This window comes from Charadrius vociferus, unplaced genomic scaffold, assembly GCF_000708025.1.
Source record: "Charadrius vociferus isolate BGI_N301 unplaced genomic scaffold, ASM70802v2 scaffold23, whole genome shotgun sequence".
Taxonomy (NCBI): domain Eukaryota; kingdom Metazoa; phylum Chordata; class Aves; order Charadriiformes; family Charadriidae; genus Charadrius; species Charadrius vociferus.
The window spans coordinates 509,034-529,172 of NW_009647676.1; the positions used below are offsets into that span (position 1 = coordinate 509,034).

At 40.2% G+C, this 20,139-nt stretch overlaps 1 protein-coding gene across 3 annotated transcripts in view; it reads left to right on the forward strand.

Annotated features, from left to right (window-relative positions):
* The window catches only part of DTNA (dystrobrevin, alpha), a 96,672-nt gene that overhangs the window by 19,328 nt on the left and 57,205 nt on the right, over positions 1–20,139 (forward strand). For all 3 annotated transcript variants that reach the window (XM_009881114.1, XM_009881113.1, XM_009881115.1), the window contains 3 exons: positions 8,247–8,460; positions 16,248–16,333; positions 17,898–18,052. In XM_009881114.1, coding sequence (XP_009879416.1) covers positions 8,247–8,460; positions 16,248–16,333; positions 17,898–18,052 — 455 coding nt within the window. The remainder of the gene's footprint in view (positions 1–8,246; positions 8,461–16,247; positions 16,334–17,897; positions 18,053–20,139) is intronic.

Here is a 20,139-nt window from a genome sequence, read left to right on the forward strand (position 1 = left end):
GATGGGTCAGGCATCGCTTGCGCAGACTGATTCCACACACTGTTTCGCACAAAGTCCAGCATGTCCCCTGTGGTGTGTACCACATGGACAGGTGATCTACATGAATTCAGTGAGTCCAAACACAGCTAACTTAGTCCATGTGCACAATAGTTCAGAAGAAAGATGTTTCTTTTGGCTGGTCTGAATGTTTTGTTCCTTATCAAGGCCCTTCTGCTCACTCTGCGTGTCCATCATTGGGGTGGGCAGGTAGAAGTGGATAGCCTTACTCCAGCTTCTCGCTGGGCCAGTGCGTATCGCACACCTGCACACTCTCACAGCACAAGAAAAGAGATAACGAGGAGGAATGCATGTAGCTGATGGGACTAAATGAAACCATGACCTCGCTCTGAGATCCCTTGGCTTTCAAAGGAACGCTTGAGGGAATATTTGAGTAGGCAGAGCACCATGAAGGCCCTCTGTACACCTCACACAAAACCTCTTGAGGAGACTCGTTCCCAAGCGTTCAAGGGGCCTTGGGGCAGGCTCTGTGCCTTAAACCATTTTGGGATCTTAAACCATTTTGGGATCTGAATAACACGGCAGTAAATATTCTGAATATTTTGTTAATTTCTTCTTTAAGCTTGTAGTATTTACTCACTGATCACTGCATCTACAAAACCTAGAAATCAAGTGAAATAGCAATAGACAGAAAGAAATACATTTTGACATTAACATGTTCAAATATGTGCTGACAAGCTAGAAGTCCACCAGTCTTGGTTTTGGAAAGCGGTGGTGACCATCCCGGGAGCTGTTGATGGCCGGCAGAGCATTCAGAAGTGACCCAACACACACCAAGCTTGTTGGGTCGGCTGCTTAGTGGGTGCCAGCTATGGTAGAAATCACTGGGTTGTATGAACTGTGTCTGACAGCAGAGGTAGGCAAGGGTGGTAGATGAGGAGCCCAAGAGACATAGGAGCAGGGATGGGAACATACAGGACATTTCCACGTACAGTCTGAGAGGAGGTTCAGATATTTGAGCAATGAGCAGCCTACGCGTGACAGCTGTCACCAGAGGTACCCGGCCAAAGAGCTGGGGTACCTCATCCTAGCCCTGAGCAGAAGCAACACCCTGGCACATTTTCTTTTTCATGTGATTTGGCACCAGAGAGCATAGAAGACTGCAAGCCATTGTAACTGGCACGTTGATCTCTCTAGTGGCATTACATGCAGATAAAGCTTTTGGTGTTCCTGCTACAGGTGACTGATTTAAGGGGCAGCTTGGCCACAAACAGGTAGTTTAGAGGGAAAACGTGCTTTGCTCAGTCCTCTGTCACCCTCCCGGCAGGAGGAGAGAGGGAGACAAACAGACAGAGTGAGTGACTTCCCAGGGCTTCATAGCAATGACGATGACAAATGGTTCCAATACCCTGATAGGTGATGGGTTCGTCGATTCTAATCAAAAAAAGAAGAATCGCCTAACATATTTTATAATATTTTTAGGATTGTTGGACAAGGAAGCATGAATCTGTCCCTTTTAATGAAATGCACCTGAAATACCTGACATACATTCAAGTGACATTGATTTCAAATGACAGTACTAATATGTTTAAACTTAAGCACGTCTGTAAGAGCTTTGCTGGACTAAAATTGTAATGAAAAGTGTCTTAAAATTTTGGTAATAATTTAAATTATTACCTCTTTAAAAGTTTTTCCCGTATTCACCAACAAAGGAAAATCTATCAAGGAGGAATTCTGTCCTAAGTATGAATCGGGTGTTTTTAACTTAGATTTACTTAGACCTACTGTGTATTAAGTAGATTTGGATTGATCATTAAAGCCCGAATTTAGTCGCTTCCCTCGATTGATTAAATGCAATCTCCTCTTCCATGTTCACTTAGTAATAACATTGTCGAATTCATGGTTCGGATGGAATACAAAAAATGCAGTAGAACAGGTGGGGATTTTTGCATAAGTAGATCCATTTAATGGTAAGAAAGCTTAAGCACACAGACTGGTTTTAATTATTTTTTTTTTACTACTGAGAAGATAAACTTCCACTACAGTTTTCTTTTTTGTGCTTGCTTAGGGCAACTTCATTTCTTGATAACTGATGTTTGAAGCAATCTGCCTCCTTTGAGATTAGTGATATATCCATGATGATCTATATCTCACAGCCTTTCCATAATTCTAAATAAACCACATGATAGAAACAAGACTTCATTTTTCACTGCATAAATAAATTTTAATTTCTTTGCTTTGAGTTGAAAAAAAAATGAGTGTAGTCCATCTCTTCTCTCACATTTTGGCTATTAAGATACCTTTACTTACCAAACAGAAAATTACTAGTTGCAAGTAAATTAAAGTTACTAGTTACGATAAATTAAAAATGCATTGGTTTCCTACTAATGAAGAGGCTAAAAAACACTTGAAGAAAAGAAGGAGGATCAAGATCAGTAAAATTGACATATGCATTTATAGTAAGCAACATCATTTTGTCCTAAATTCTTTCTCCAAATGTATCCAGAGTACACCTCTTCCACAAATTAACCTGTTGACAGAGTTGTAAGTGATGAAATTCTGCACTGTAGCTACTAATTGCTCTTTTTCATCATCAAAGTAGTAAAAGGCAATAGGAGAAGATGTTGTGAACACGGGTAAAGGCAGAAGGGCAGGGTGGAAAACTTCAAGGGTGTTTGAAAACTTTAGTTTGAGGGAAATATAAAACTCCTTTCAAACTGAGCCAGCTGTCTTCATTCACCCTTATATCCTTCAGAGAGGGACTCGTCAATTCAGTTACAATGTATTGGCAACAGGCACTCTCCAAATGTTGTTTTAACAGGTGAAGGACTCCACTGAAGGAAATAACATTTGTTATTTGGAGTATGTTTTAATGCATTAATCTTAATTCTCTGCAGTTCAGCCAGGGTCTCCTCAAAGTACGCATTTGTTGGTAACGATTGCTGTGGGGTGAATGGCGGCCACCTGTAATGCTGCTCATCTGCGCCGTCCCACGTCTGTCCAGATACTGAACTTCATTTACATTCACTAATCACTGTCTGTTACGGGATGTGCTCAAATATGAAACCCTCTATGACAGTGTTTAAATGTTACTTAATCTCATAAAAGTTAAATTAGCAGACAGTGTTTGCCATAGAAGATCTAATAATGCAGATGTTTAGCTCATCTGTGACTTTAGAAATCACTTAACAGAAAATTGAAGGGGAAATGTATAGTTTAGCAATTGCTTGTGGAAATCATTAATTTTTTCTCAGGCATCAGGCAAATGAGGGAGATCTTCTAGACCTGGATAGCTGTGCTGTTTGCAGAGTGCGAGGCCTTTGAAGAGTCTGTGAAGATTGGCTGGGCTGCACAATTTTGGATACCCTTATACCGCGGTGCTACATACAAGCAGCTTTTACCCCTGCTGCCTAGTGATCATCTGCTGACACTGAAGAAACAACTGGCAGATTTCTATAGCTTCACGGATCCATTTCAGAAAGGGCATCTTTCTCATTTTAAGGGATAATTCCCTTTTCAGAGGGAAATGTCTGTAAGGCGACAAAGCAGCAACAGCAACGAGACATTAAAAGCAAACTTGTAGAGTTTGACTTTGTTGAAGGAATTTAAGGCAGATTTTAGGAGAGAGTACGCTGTCCTGTGTCTGTGAGCTGTACATTACATTGCAAACTCTTTTTGTTAGCATCATAGTAGTATGTAGAAATCAGATTTGGGTTTTATTGCACTACATGTTGTGCAAACAAAGTAAGGAGACGAGCCTTCTTCAGTGAGATTAAAACAATCTCAGGGTTAGATAAATAAATAAATGGGCATAGCAGATATTATGGAAAATGGGTAGCAGAGATGATGAAAATTAAAATGAGAGGAATGTAAGCTTATGCAAAGTCTGGAAGGTCGACATTCTGTTACTACGTTGAAAATACTGCAGATATGATATTAGCTGTAGGCATAAATTTCTAATAGTACGAATGAGTAGTGGAGCTTGCAGAGGCCTGTGTTTTTCTGTGCCGTTTCCCGATGTTGATAGGTTGACTTGGCAGCATGATATAATACATAAGAGTCTTCTTACTATATGAGTAAGTGTTAAAAATATAGGATTCAAAGTGATCAGTATGGCACTACACTCAGATGTAATCTGCACAAGGTCAAGCAATGCAGTGTAAGAAGCTGTGACTATGACAGGATCTGGTAGCTGTTCATACAGATTAAAGTATTTATTATTCATATTTTATATAAAACCTGAATTATTCTAGGCCATGTAGTAGTCAGAACAGAAAAGACATCATCTCTTAATGTTTAAAGAGCAAGATGTGGGATTCAGTTAACTCTACCAGCTCTGAGGTTACATGTCTCATGTAAACTTGTCCCTTTAAGCTTTGTCTGTAGTCAGTGAAGAAATACGGGCATCTTCGAAGCATGGTTCCTCCCACCTGTCTCCAGACGGCGTCTTTAAGGTGCCTTTTTCTTCCACTGACTTAGAGGGAGACTCGATAATCACCAGCTGACAGATGCCTAATTTTTGACATTTAAATTTAGGTGGGTGAATTCCTGTCCATAACAACTGACTTCAGGCCAGAGACTTCAGACCTCTGTACAACAGTCAAACAAACTCTCCTTGTGATTTTGAGCCAGACATTTCAACAGATATTTTCAAAATTAGCAGATCTTGTTAAAAAATCTGGCTCTTGTCCATCTTCCATTTCCTCCTCCAGGAAGTATTACTTTCCAGCCTCTGTAGAGAGATTTGAAATTCGTGAATAAAATGCAAAATAAAATGATGCAGTAGGATTGTTGTTTATTTAGATTCAAGTGGAACCAAAGTGTTTCTGAAAAAAAAACCCAAAAAAACAAACCCAAGTAAAATTATTTATAGTACCAATGCACAGCAGTTCCTCGAGACTAATATTTCATAGTGGGTGGGGGACTGTTCTGCTGTGTAATTTCCCATAAGTCATTTTCTTATTCTTGTGCCCTAGCTTTCTGGCATACCAATGAATATCAAGATAGCTTATGAGGCTTTCAGGTTAGAGTTAACTCTAAAACCAATATTTTTCTCTCAGATCTGTTAGTGTACTGATGTTATTAGTCCCATGGCTGCTTGCCTCTGGACATTTCCTTTCCCAGGACCGTCATCAAAACCAACTCTGGATATGACTATGTTATGAAAAATATAATATCAGTGGGAAATAAGAAAAAAAACAAATGTGAAAATCTGACAGCCACATAGTTTCAATACTGGATCATGTGAAGAATAAAGACACCAAGCCCTATTTCTGGATATGAATATGTGATGAAAAATATAATATCAGTGGGAAATAAAAAAAAAACAACCAAACCTGAAAATCTGACAGCCACGTAGTATCAATACTGGATCATGTGAAGAATAAAGACACCAAGCCCTATTTCAGCTTCATTCCTTATGCCAGCTGTTTTCCTCCATGCTCTCATTCAAGAGTTTTCCACTACTAGGCTATAGCAATTAAAGTTAAATTGCTGCGTGAAATTCTTACTGTCAGGGAGTCTGGATGTCTGGTTAATCCTCCCTGGATGTCCTTTTATGAGTGCTGGGGAAACCATCGCAGTTCCCTGTGACTGCAGAAGTAAACACGTATGGTCAAAACAACGGGCTTCATGCTGTGTTTGTTCCTCCACACTGGTCAGGTGCGGGGCTGCTTGAGAGGTACCCCAAGCAGCTCTGATGACATGATTTGTTACCCTTTAAATTCCCCTTTTCCACTCCCACGCTTTTTTCCTCTACCATGCTCACGCACTCCCAGATAAACAGCCTGTCCCTGTTTATTCTTTTCCCAGTACCTCTAATGTTGCTGATCCTTATTCAGGATTTATAATAGGGTTGCCCGTGTAATTTCTGCCTCGGTCAGCAGTGCTGTTAAGCTGAAACCCCTGTTTGTGCTGTTTCTTGAGTTGCGATCTTGTTAGCGTAGCCTCAAGTCAAGATTAGCCATCTGCATACACCTTCCTCCCTTTTTGCTCTTTGTTATGCCTGGTTAATTTCTCACGTTGTTACCTTGTTAGTGTAGCTACCGTTCAGGTTCGACAGTTTTCACACATACCCTTGCACCCAGAAGCCAGCCAGGTGAAACTGCTGGTGAAAGCACCTTCTCCTTCATCTACTTGCTCTGAATTACCAGAGCCAGCCCTCTTGGTCAGCAACAGCTAGACCTTGAGGGAAACATCACGCTTAACCTTCTGCTTTCTGCCTGCCCTTCCCTTCTTAATAAGGTCACAAAATACATGTGCGTGGTCCAGCCTGTTGCTGTATCTTCTTGTATGCTGCTCTGTATTTCTTCCCTGGCTGCCTTACAATGGTCAGCCAGAGTGAGAAATGCTCATTAACCCTTCTGTCCTGACTAGATGATGGCTTTCTGGTGACTTCTTCCATTGTCTGCCTAGTCTGGCCTCTGAGCCACGTGGCAAAGCTGCCCAGAAAAGATCGGTTATTATGGGCAGGCTGTCTTCCTGGAGATCGTTCGTTTCTCCTTTACCCAGTTTACCTGTGAAAACTGGTTGAATGGGAATGGGAATGGCTGCATTAAAAGCATCTGAGACCTATGTCAGACTTTTTACAGGGAACATGCTCTTCCCTCAGCTAGAAGACAAAAAGGAGTTCGGAGACGTTGTATGCTCCACCCATCTGGCTTAATTCAGGATGACGCTCTGAAGACAGCCTGCCAGCATACGAAGTCACCTATAGAAGTTTCCTTTTAATTTAAGGTCAAATAAATATTAAGATACTGCAATGGAGCTGCATCTTTCATTTTTTTCCCCAATTATTTGCTAGGCAATGGCAAGAAGTGGAAAAGTGCCTTGTCTAGTGCCTGAAGTAGTTGTTCCTGGTGTTGCCTCTCACCTGTATGGTCTGTCTTCCTCTCTGGAATTACACATACGGTAGCAGGATGTTAGACATTCTTTTTTTTCCTGAGGCAGAAGAAAAGAAACCCAATCATAGGCAAAAATTCTAGACTAAGTAAAATGACTATATCTGGTTTCATTATCTATCTAATATCAGCTTACATTTCCCGGCCATCAGACCATCATGTCACACTGCAGTCTGAGACAGCACCTGCAAACCAAGCAAGAAAAAATGAAATTATGAGGATTAGAATTAAATTTCTCTATCCACAAAAAAATGTGTCTCCTTGCACATACAGATGGCTCTTGATATGTCATAAGACATACCACTAAGTAATAAGAACTATGCAGTAGTTTCTCTGGTCAAAAAAAAAAAAAAAAATAAAGAGCAAATTTGCACCCTGAACTTCGTGATTTGTTTCTTATTGACAGTTTCATAGGACAGTAGGTAGTACTTAAGATTAAAAAAAAGAAGGGATGATTCTTTGAGTTCAGGTTTGAACTAAATCCAAATTTTGAATGAGTGTAGTTGTGTTTTTTTTATTTTTGGCATGGTCCACCACGTCTGGAAATGCCAATCTGTGGCAAGCCAGTCATACTGCCACAGTAACAGTGCTATGCAAACAACATTCCTGTTTGGGTACAATATGAAGGGTGAGCAGAGATTGTCCTTTAAGCTGTCATTGTAGGTAAAAACAGCCCCCATGAATTTCCACTTAGACTGAGACTTTATCAAAGAGAGAGATTTAACAAATTGTTTGGCAAATATATTTAGAAGACACGAAATATGACTTTGGGATCACTTCATTACGTGTTCTTTGTTTAAATGTGGCTTGTCTACACTGACTTAATTACAATTCTGTTTCTGTAAAATATTTTGCTTTCCATACAAATTGCTGAAAAGAATTTTTAAAATGTCAGTACGTGTTAAGCACTTAGTATTCGTAGGATCTTCTGAAAAGCCCATCTGCTATGCAAATTAATATCTAAGAGTAATTTCTGAATGGGGATTCAGAGGCGTAATTCAGAAAGACAATTAGCATATGTTTACCTTCCAGTGATTTCCTTAAAATACAGATTTTTACTTGAATACTTTATACAATAAGGAATGATTTCCCCAGCTGAAGTTGTACTTATTACAACTAATAATATCAATATATCGTTTGCTTATTAATGGATTTGAATTTTATTTGCTCTTTCCTCTACCGAGTTCACGTCTCAGTGATGGAAAATACATTCATTCATTCATTTAATTATTCATGCCTCCTGTCCTGCGTGATTGTGTTATTCCTCACCTTGTGGGATGAGGTGACTTTTTTTCTCAGTTGCTTTCAGGAGCACATGTCCCCACCGACTCTTTTTGTCCTATTCCCTAGTGCACCTGGTGGACATCTGGAACGTGATAGAAGCCTTGCGGGAAAACGCACTGAACAACCTGGACCCCAACATCGAACTGAACGTGGCTCGCCTGGAAGCTGTGATTTCAACTATCTTCTACCAGCTCAACAAACGGATGCCGACAACCCACCAGATCAATGTGGAGCAGTCCATCAGCTTACTGCTCAACTTCTTGCTAGCGGCCTTTGATCCGTAAGTCTGCCTTTCTTCCCTCCTCTTCCGACTGGTGAAAGGATTTTACTTGCTCTGGAAATATCTTCGGAAAACAATTGAACAAGCTAAATACTGACCCAAATAATGAGCATATGAATAGTGCTAACTAGGGAGAGAACCTAAATTAAGGACCTCTGCTTTCCTTTCTGTTGAGCCAAATTCAGCACAACTGTGTTTTCATCCAGTTACTCAGACTTGTTCCAGTTTATATCAAAGAAGGATTATCTACAGAAACGAATTTACATCCACTTCTAATTTGCCTTGTTATTTATTGACACACCAGTGGCTGACACTACTGCAATGCCTCTGCAGCAGTGACATGGGTTAATAGCTCATTATTGTGAAAGAGCTCATTTTCCTGCAAGTTTTGCAGCTGTAAGCAATTTTTTTTTTTCCTGGCTTGTGCCAGTGCAGCATGATTTTGAGACCATGACAGAAATAGGATAAAGACCTGGAGGTGATGCTGAAATTCATGTTGTTTATTACTGCATGGGAGCCGTGTTACAAAAAGGACAAGCTTGAGATAGAGTGAGCCACTTACCGTAACAAATACACTGTGCATACATATTACAGTTTCTGAATACATACTCATCAAACTGTACTGCCTTATTTGCAGTCCTCAAAACCAAATTATTGGAGAACAGGGGTTAGGTCTGACAGATGCAGATGACCTATTGCCTCTTTGTGGTAAAAATTCACCAGCTGAAAACAATGGCCATGACACATTAAAATAAGGATGCTGCCCCTCTCCCCCTCCCTTTTTCCTGTCCTCTCGCTGGAGGGCCCCGGTGCTGGGTACCATCAAGCACCTTGCAGAGCCAGACCAGCCAGCAGCTCAGTTGCCATGGCAACAGGGGGGAAAAGTAGATGTTCCACATGAGGGGAGGCTGCACCCAACCTCCCCTCCGGCCCCTCTGAGGGGAAAAAAAAGAAGCCAATCTGTTGTGAAACCCTAGACTTCAGGAATATTTTTCTCCCCTTGAGGGCAGTAAAAGAAGGAACGGGCATTTTAATTTGTACTGTTGTGGCTGTGACAAGAACACTAAAGGACAATGAAAATTGCCGAATGCATGGATTGGTGCGTGCCGCAAGCAAACTGCTTCCCGGCTGGCAAACACAAGAAAAGACCCAGGACTGTGGAAGCAAGACCTGCAACGATGTGCTTGTTTTGTAGCTTGCTGTAACAGGGGTAGAGATCGCAGCTAGACATCAAGGCTACTTGCAGAGGAGGAGATTTTACTCCCCCGTAGGGAAACCAAGAAGGTGCTTAAAGGGGCAAGGTTTTGCTTTCCCTGAAAACATCCCATGTGCTGTGGGTCATGACCTGTTTCTGGGCTCCTGTAAGGACCTCCCAGGGGTGAGGAGGCTGTGACCCACGTTCCGTTCGCCAAGCAGCCGCTCAGTCTGTTGTGCTGCCTCCGAGCGGAGAGAACAGGATGCACTTCCCAGAAGGACAGAGATACCCAAAGGACCTCAAGGAACAGGCTCCCAGCTCTGGGACCTGAGACGGGGACTGACTGCCTATCACCCTTTTTTAAATCCACCAAACGTGTGGGATGAGGTTCAGGTGCAATCTGAGATATCGAAGTTCAGGCTTCATGGAGATGTGTGTCAACTAGATCTCTCTTTACTGTAATGGGAGTTTGGACACCTATCACAGATATAGCATGCAAGTTAAGCATCTGATTCTCAAAATGTGCCCTATCCTTCAGCATTGTTCAGATTATTGAAGTGTTGGGTCAAGTGTTGTTTTAGCAACAGATCTGGTGGTCCAGATTTCCCTGTTTCTGGGAAACAGAGGGAGGCAGGGAGGTGGCTCTCCATGCTACAGGGACAGTGTGAGAGCTGCTGGGGTCTGGTGCAGCAGAAAGGTCCTTCTTTGCTGAAGGCTACAAGTTGGTAGAAGGAGGAGCAAGGTCTTTTCTCATGGTCCCATGCTTACAGAGAGGCAATACATTGCATATAGGGGGAGCAGGAGGGTAACTGTGAGGTGAGATGATGTCTTTTTCTCACTCTCTCCCCACATATATAGAAATTGGACAGTTAAACTAAATTGCTTGCAGTCTTCTCCAATTAAAAAAGGGGATTTACTAGATGCATGAATCATACTGAAATTACAGCAGTCACCCCTAAAATAATCCTGTTTTCTTTGCCTGGGTTCACTCCTCTGTTTCTTAGCCTTGTGTTTGAAGGAAACTGTTGACCTGCAGAAATGCTATCCAAATTTCTAGATGGCTACTGAGGAATTATTTTTTATTATTTATTAATTAATGTTAACATGATCACACAGACAACAACAACAAAAAAAAACCCCACCCAAAACCCTAGAAAACCCAGGACAGCTTTCTAAGACCAAGACAGCAGACCAAGACCAAATAGCTCTTCAGTGTAAATGAGAAGGCTGTTCTAAGTGATCATGGATGTTTTTGGTATTTGTGGCTACGCGGAATGATGGCTGCTCCTGCTGTACTGTGGGCAGGTCCAGAAAAGGTTGTGCAGTTTCTCATGCCCTATTTGAAATGCAAAGAAAGAGAGTGGAGAAATGGAGTTTGCAACTTAACATATATGAAAGGACCACAAGGGACAAGTTAATGTGTGATTTAAAATCTAATAAGTCTACCGCTGTCTCATTTATTTACTTCTAGTTAATATGTACTGCCCCACATGTACTGTGCTGGCTGAAGATTGTCCAGGCTTTAAACAGAGCTTCTTCCTTTGTTTATAGCCTGCTGAAAACCTGACAGGTTTCTCTGCCTTCTGGCAGGGAGTATTTCCCTCGGCCTGCAATACAGATGTCTTCTCAGGAGCTAGAAACTTAAGAGGAACCACGGTGCAATGCCATGGCATGTCGGACAGCTTGCCCGCTTCCTATGCTGAACATTCATCCCAATTTTTTGATGATTTTTTCACAGCCTTGGGGATTCATTAGGCCTACAGATAATTATATTTCCCTGCTGCCCAACCCTGAAGGCAGGAAAAATTACAGTGTACAAGATTTCACGTGACACTGACTCTGGCGCCCCTTCATACTAAACCAAAACCAAAGTGCGACCTTATAGAACTGCAAGACAACAAAATCAAAATTCACAAACAGAAATGCCAGTCAAATTAATTTGCCATAGTTTGTGAAGGTCAGCATCATGTGGTAGAGGACCCCAACAGACCAAAACCAGTGAGCAGAATGAGGCAGTCAGACTTTAAGAACCTGGACAAAAACATGCCTGATTTGTGTTTTTAACTGCACAGTAAAATTGGGCAATAGCTTTTGCTTCAAGGTCTAAGGTGATTAAGTAGCTTTATGAAATAATAGCATACTTCCTTCACTGGCACACAAGTACTATATAAAAAAATGACAAGTTCAAACCTCTCTGAAAAAATCATCCCAGGCTGGTGTCAAAGCCTGCACAGGCGGCTGGGTGGAATGACAGCCTCGTTCAATCGAGCTGTTCCCAAAAAGACTCTTTTTAAACAGGCTTTAAAATATTCTGTGCTAGATCATCTTTGGCACTGACTCAGTATTGCAAAACAGCTATTCCTGCTGCAAAATTTAACTGACAAGATCACAGCTGATTTTTCTCTGTCCCATGACATACCTGTCCTACGAATGGAGCTGTGAGCTCTGTGCTGTGAACAGACCCAATCGAACTGGAGGCGCTTGACTTCTATGAAGAAAAGAGGAAATACTCATGCCCTTGTTTAATCAAATGCACATTTGAATCATACTGAGTTCCATACATAAAGGGGTTCGGTGTCTGTTTGGGAAGCTTAACTTCTTGCTCCTCCACCTGTTCAGTGCTGTGAAGTGTTTAATTCCCTCTCTTCTCCTCCTTCGCTAATCATTGAAAGCCGGACAGGCCAGCTAGCTTTTATGAAGGAAGTCCAGCAAAAAAATGCATTTCAGATATTTGGTCATTATACAGTTTTCTCTCCTAAATGAAAGAGTTTTGCTTGATTCCAATAAAATTTCCTATCTGAAACCAGTTTGTGAAAATGGGAATTTGTAATTACAGCCTCTGACATTTCAGAATTGGCTGCCCTGATTAAGGTGGGCAGTAGGAGGCCGACAAATAAGCAAAGAGATTTCGTTACTTTTGGAAAAGATAGCTTAAAGTGTTGGGGGAGCACTACTTCATGCCTCGTTAATGAGAAAAATCATATTTTCTCGATGTCCGTTTCATGGGACACATTTGCTGTTTCTAAAGATGAGATGTTATTTCTTTATAGCTTTCCCCACCATATGTCTGTCTCAGGATGAGTATTGCTAGAGATTCTGACGAATGTCAGTGTCACCCATTTGGTACCGCTCTCCTTGCTGACCTGAAAGGCAAATTCAGGCCCTGGAGCTGGACTTAGCCTTGTATGGTCTGTGGAGTTATCAGGCAGTCCATGGGGCTTCCTTCCTCCTTGCTCTGGGGAGAGACTGTCTCTGCAGCCGTGCATTTGAAGAGGAAGCCTTCTACTCTTTTCGGGTGTCTAAAAGCCTGTGTTATTTTTTGCCCTTTTTTCCCCAAGCAGCAGGAGATAACCTTAAGCCCTGACCATCATTCCCTTTCCTAAGTGCTCCATCCTGTGTTGTTGCTAAGTGCACATCAGTGTCAAGGTTTGCCTTTGCCATCATTTATGCTTCTAGTGCTTTTCTGTAGGGATCTGAAGAGTAACCTCAGTAAGAGAGGTGCTATAGAAAATCAAAATATTTTCTGTCCTCTCCTGTTTCCACTAGTAAAATTTTTATCTCTTTGCATTAGCCAGCCTAAAGCTTCTTTCAGGGAGCACCGACTTCAATAGAGATCTTCGTGCTGCTATGAGCCACTGTTTCAGGATGTGCTTTTATACAGCAAACACTGCGAGGCCCCAGCGCTGCCAGTCAAGGGCATCTGTAGTGCTTAGACATAGCTTAGGGCGCTTCTGGATCCAAATGATATTGGCAGTTCTTAGGCCCCATTATCCTGTCTGCTCATCAGTCATATATATTTAAATATGCGTGTGTGTATATGCATGCACACACTCACGCACACATATATAAATTTGAAGGGCAAATTGAATTTATACTGGCTCTAGTGATGCTTTTATGAATACAAATGACCGATACAAAATACAGTGTCAAAACTGATCAACTCAAACGGAGAGATTGAAGAGATAAATGAAATCTTTTCTCTTTCTGTTCCTCTGTTCCATAACTATTTGAGTACGGGAAAAGCCAATGGCTCTGGGGTGGAAAGCTGAAGGCAAGTTGATATGTGTCTGCCTTTCAATAATATAATCCTATTAGTAAATGTAACTAAACCTACTGGGAACAATAATCTAAATCTGAAGCACTTCCACATGGGCTTTATTTTTTCCTGTAATTCTTCCATCGCTTCTTAATAATGCCATTGCTTCCACTTAGCATTAATTTTTCTGAAGAGTAACAGCTCTTTTAAAGGCAGGTGAAAACCTCATGATGAAACAATGCAGAAAAATTCCCAAAGGTCTAAAGGGTAGCATGCACAAAAAGAATACAAAATGACCAGAGTCTCAGCCATAGCAGTGCTAGGTTCTGGTTTACACAATTTAGAATCTGGTCAGTGAAGGATGGAAATACAGAAGACTGGAAATTCCTATACTGTGATTTTAATCATATGAAACCAGTCAAAGGGAACACAACATAATGAAAAAGAAAATGTGCATGAAAGCCAGCAGTAAAGAACATAGTAAAGATTTATTTCTTAAATACTGAAGTAGTGAATTTATTTCTTTTTGTCTGTATCTCTATTTGATTTTCTGACAAAAAGCAGAATTTTAAATGAGTGTAAAGAATATTTAGAATTAATATTTAGGATCATAGGTTACACTGATGTAGAACTAAAGCCAATTCACTGGACTTTAAAGATTATTAGCTGGCCAAGCTTAGGGAACTGACTCATTTTCCAAAGTCTGAGTGACTTAATGAACGTAGCAGTGAAGCACGTAGCATGCTTTAATGTACTGATATGAGTATACCATTCATGTCTGCTATATATGTATGTGCTACTGTATTAATCTGGTTTGGGGGTTGCAGAGAGAGAGACACAGTCACAGGCTCTCTGTCTTTCCAGAATCGGTTTATCTGTTAGTTCCGATCAGACGCAATTTTCGTCATTAGAATTATGAGTGACAATCAACAAAGTAATTTCAGAAATATTGATGAAGAGCTAAATTTCTATGTATTGCTGTTACCAGTGCAGTTAGACTGTCTTATGTAAGACATAATTTTATCTATTCTAACAGGAAACCTCTTACAAATGTAATGTTCCCTGATAGAGTAAAGACTGAAGGTCACAAAAACTCCACTTCCAAAAAATGAGACAAAACTTTATTATCTGGTCCCATCATTAGCCCTATCAGCAGAATTTAGAAGGAGACATGGGTGCCATTTTGCTAAGCTCACAAGTATTGGCTGACTCTCTTTTTCAAAGCTTGATGACAACGTGTTCTCATTGATGTCATTAAATAGGCATATGGGAAGGTATTAAGTAATGCTAAGGAGTTTGGATGACAGATAAAAGTTGCTCCAGTGCAACTGTGCACTCTTACTGCCTTATAGTAAGACTCTCAGAATTCCAAGAAAAAACACATTTCACCATTTGGATGCCAGAAAAAATGAACATTAAAAAGCAGATGAACTTAGAGGAGCACATTCATTCTCATCTTTGGAAAGGGGCTGAACATTGCAGTGCTTTTGTTCTGCCTTTCCTGTTAACACTGGACTTAGTTTTGCCTAAACTGGGGAGATAGGTCTTTTAGGAGGTAAGAGTGCCTTGCAGCGTGTGAAATCATGCATTACTCATCCAGCTCGAATATACCAAAGTTTCTATAATGGCCGGTAATCATTGGGGACCATCATGACTGTAAAGGGAGAATGAGAATAGCAAGAGGAGCAATAAAGTTAAACCATTGCGTGCTTCGAGACAGTTGAAGGAAGAGTTGGCAATGTGCTAAAGGTGAACACTGCATCCTGAGAGGGCAGTGTATGGTCTGATCCTTCCAGAGAGCAAAAAAAGGCTTTTACTTTTACCTGGAAGTGACTAGATTTAAAGAAAAAGCTGTGTCTTTTTGCCCTAAGGCATACTCCGGTGTGTATTTGGGGTTTAATAGCATTATGCATTTTAAGTCAAAAGTAGAGAGCCAGGCACAGCCGCAACTTGAACATAGCAGGGACAAGACTCTTTTACGTTTCACAACAAATGTCCTTTGCTCATTCTGGATGCAGGTATATTCCCCATTTTTCAGCAAAGTTCTCAGAGGTTCATGGGGGTCAGGTGTATCATTTGAAAGGCAAATTGTCAGGACTTATTAGCAGGTACAGTACACAGCTTGTGCAATCACGTCAGCCATTTCTGATTTTCTTCTCAGTGTTGATTTTTGCACTTATTTGCAATCTTCTAAGGACAGGTGACGATACACATTGCACTTAGGATAGGGAGAACATGAGTGTGATCGGTGCCTTCCAGTGCTACTATAGCACAAATAGCAGTAATAATCATCACCTTAGTGTATAATGAGATAAACAATTTAATACTGAGCTCCATATACATAATAAATCTATTCTGATGTCTTTATAGAACGATGTACTGATGTGTATGCCCACAAAACAAACTGGTTTTAAAGGTCTTGTTTCTTTGTATGTCAATCCATATATAGTGTGCGTTACAATAGGTCGTCATGTCAAAGATATACATTTTAAATTGAAAGAGGCCCATATTATAAAACGGACACATAAAATATGTCTACTTTCTGCTTTTGAACAGGGAAGGACATGGTAAAATTTCCGTTTTTGCTGTCAAAATGGCCTTGGCAACTCTCTGCGGAGGAAAGATCATGGACAAATTAAGATGTAAGTCTTTTGGGTGACTTTTTTTACCTGTTAATCGTTGTTGTACTTGGAGAGATAACAGTACAGGTAGGAAAAGAGGGAATTAGGATAAGTTACAGTTTCATGGCTGCATTTGGGGTTTGCACTATATATATCTCCAAGGAAATCCTGCTAAATATTTAGCTGAACTTCACACCAGACTTCATATTTTTGCAACCAAATTGCATATATTGAGGTTCTGATTGGTAGATTTTATTTTTTTTTCTTTGGGATGATTGAATTCAGTGTACAGGTAAGTGCCTCAAATGTTCAACATCATGGAGCATCATATAGCAATTTCTTCAGACTTTTTTTGAATAACGTCTCTTTCAATTCACACTTAGAAGTACAATATATTTATGCACTATTTATATTTCTTCCCATAGGGCACATACTAATTCCATCTATTTCAGAAAACAGATTCTCATTTCACAGGATTTATTCCCAGTTCCCCAGTGGCCAAGGCGTAGTTTACTTGTAGCTGCAATGAAAGACTTTCTGTTTAATGCGATGATGTCTGTAGCTCAGGTCCAGAACACCATTCTCCAGACTTTTTGACCAAAGCATTAATGTCAGCCTTCGGTTTCCTCTGAGCCTTCTACCACAGCCAAAGAAAATTGAGTTTACAAATTATTGTTGATTAGAGTAGACGAGTAGAAATCCTCGGTGCTAATTTAGTCTTCCAGAGTTGGTGCCATTTTTTAATATATTATGTCTGTGTAGAAACTCAGACAGACTGAACTTAAGTTATAAATTGAACACTGTTATAAATTGAACAACATTTATCCACTAGGTTGTTTTAAGAATAGGAGCAGGGTCTATCCAGCGGAAGGCTAGAGCACGATGATGATTTTTCTGGTCAGCAGTCCCAGGGTCCTGTTGTCTGAATTTCCCTTCCAGGTTCCTGCAGCTGACATGACAGCCTGAAAAATGATAAAATGTTCCTTAGTCTATGATCCCCTGCTAAGCTTAGGATAATTTTAAACAAAGAAAAAGGTAAAGGCTGAAAAACATGCATCTCTGGAATAATAAAACTGCAAAATTTTTATACATGAGCAAAAAAGAAAAAAAAGGGAGAAGACTGAAAAGTAATGCATTTGAAAGACCTTCAGTGCTCTGTGTGACCAAAACAATAATAACTGACTTAATGAATTTATTGTCAAGATGCAAATTTGACACGATAAGCTGTCAGTAGGCAAAAAGCTGATGTTGCATATCTTGTCAAATATGATCCTTCTTATCTGATAAAATTACAGCCTCATGCCGTGCATCAGACTTTGCTTTAAAAAATGACCACACGCAATGAAAAAAAAAAAAAACCCAGGGATATTTTAATATCAAAATCAGCTACTTTTTAATATGTAAATCATTCTCTCTGTTTTCTATTGAGAAGGGTTATAATTAAAGATGCAGTAATAGTGGAGGTTTCCATAAGGAGAACATGCTGTTAGGCCTTCTGGTTCAAATCAAATGGTACTGAATTCAGAGTGAATCTGTAGCTCTCACTGAAGTTGTTGTGTCTTTTTCTTCTCTTTTCCCCCCTCAGATATTTTTTCAATGATTTCTGACTCCAGTGGAGTGATGGTTTATGGCAGATACGACATGTTTCTGCGGGAGGTTCTCAAGCTGCCCACAGCTGTTTTCGAAGGGCCTTCATTTGGTTATACTGAGCAATCAGCAAAATCCTGTTTCTCACAACAGGTAAACGAAGAGTGAGCATCCTAGATACAGGATCTCAATCACCCCTCTGAGCAGGCCAAGACTTTCTTCTTTTCTTACACGTGTGCATATTCACCTAGGAAACCAATGGCTGGGTGGAGGGGAGGTCCACTTTGCTAATTTCTGGCATGTAGGCTAGGTGCCTTCAACAGGAAGCTAGATTCTGTAGGTTCCCCATATAACCACGGATGAGAGAGAGGCTTAGTCAAAAAGTAATTCAGAGCAGTATCTTAACTTACACATTCCTAAATTAGGGAGCCTGAGGAGACTAACTTCTTAATTTAAGCACCTAAGTTAGATACTTACATTTTGGTGATATGAATACCCCAAGACATGAAATCCTCTGCTCCAGTTAGTTGTTGTTGCTGTAAGGATATATGAGACTTTAACTTCTCCATACAAAGCTCAGCTCCCATTGAAAAATCAAGTTGCATGTCTTCCAAGTGATGGTGTACACACACAAGAAGTTTATGAGTGAGAAGAAAATTGCCTTAAAGCTTTCTTGAAAATGGGAGTCAGTAGGTATTAGAAAATATCTAGTCTCTTACAGATAACATCAATGAGAGAGGATCAGGAAAGCAATGAATTTACCCCGAAGAAAATACAAGATTTTTCCACAACTCATCAGACTCTGTAGGTGCGCTGAGTGCAGTACGTTGCCTGCAGCTTATACCTAGCACTTCAAAAGAACCCATAATTGGGGCTGGTTGTCCACTTCTCCAGTGGGGAAAACGAGAATTCCTCTGGCTCTTGCCACACATCACACTGTATAATTCCATAAATATAAAGTAGGGGAAGATGCTGAAACTGGGAAAATGTTAGAAATAAAGTGGTATTTTCCTTTTCTGTATCCTTCCATTCACTAACTGAATGGTGTCATTTTCATGCAAAACGGAGTCTCATTTTTTGTTTTCCCTCAGTTTCATCACTAATCAATAGGCACTCCAGTCAACTGAAAGACATTATCGAAATTAATTTATCAAATAATCTCCCAAATCATTATAAATCATAATGTTTGCATATGTGAAACTAGTCTTGCTTCACAGAGGGAGACTTAAGAAAGCACTTCATCATATATTGAAGAATTTACATAGTGAAGTGACTTTGGTAGTTTTGTGTTAAAATAATAAAAGAGTGCTCTTGCATGGCAAAATGACATTCAAGCTTTGTATGTTGGACATGGTATTATTAAAGATCAAAAAAGAGATTTCTTTTCTTGAAAAAATGTCATTCACGCCTCATTTTCTATCTAAGCAGCCATCAGAAATGGCACTTTCATTCACATTGCTCCAAATGAGTGGACCAGATGTACTAAGGTACCTTAAGAAACAAAGTCTCCAAATAAGCATTATACGGTTTAGTCCACAATCTCCATTTAAAGCTAATGAGACTTAGGTCTCTGACTGATGTAGGTACACAGCAGATTCACTAAGCTGCTGGTTTGCATCTGTAGGCAATTAAGTGCTCCTGTAAATCTAGTTTAATTTTTCACTTAAATTTGCTTTATGTAATTCTCATTATGTTTTCACTAGGGATGAACCAGAGTTTTGAAATAAGACTCAAAACAGCATATCCTTATGATAAATGATAGCCACAGTCTTAGTCACACCGAGGTCATTCTTTCACTCTCTCATATTGCACTTAGTGTTATCAAAAATTGATACCTTGGGATAAGTTTGGCACTCTCTCTGTTGTTCTCAGTACAGATCACTTTTGCTTACCAGAAGCTTTTCACCCCCAGATACATAGATTCCTCCATTTCAGGGAAAGAAAAACTCTGGGAATGATGTTCTGCTCACAGTGTCAAATCTGTTTCAGTTTGCATCTGAAAGGATTGTTCCTATTGCAGAAATGTTTTATTATTCCCCATTGTATTGGTTTACTTGATCAAACCATGTATTTTCCACTGTCTATGAGCCACTGCTAGATTGAATGGCTATTCAAAATAGAAACAATAGCATTTCCTCATCAGCAGATTTATGGAACAGAAATGCCAGAGCAAGTGACTTAATGTTTCAGAATACAAATCTGTGGCTCAAAAAGGAGTTTTATAGCTACCGTTTTCCCCC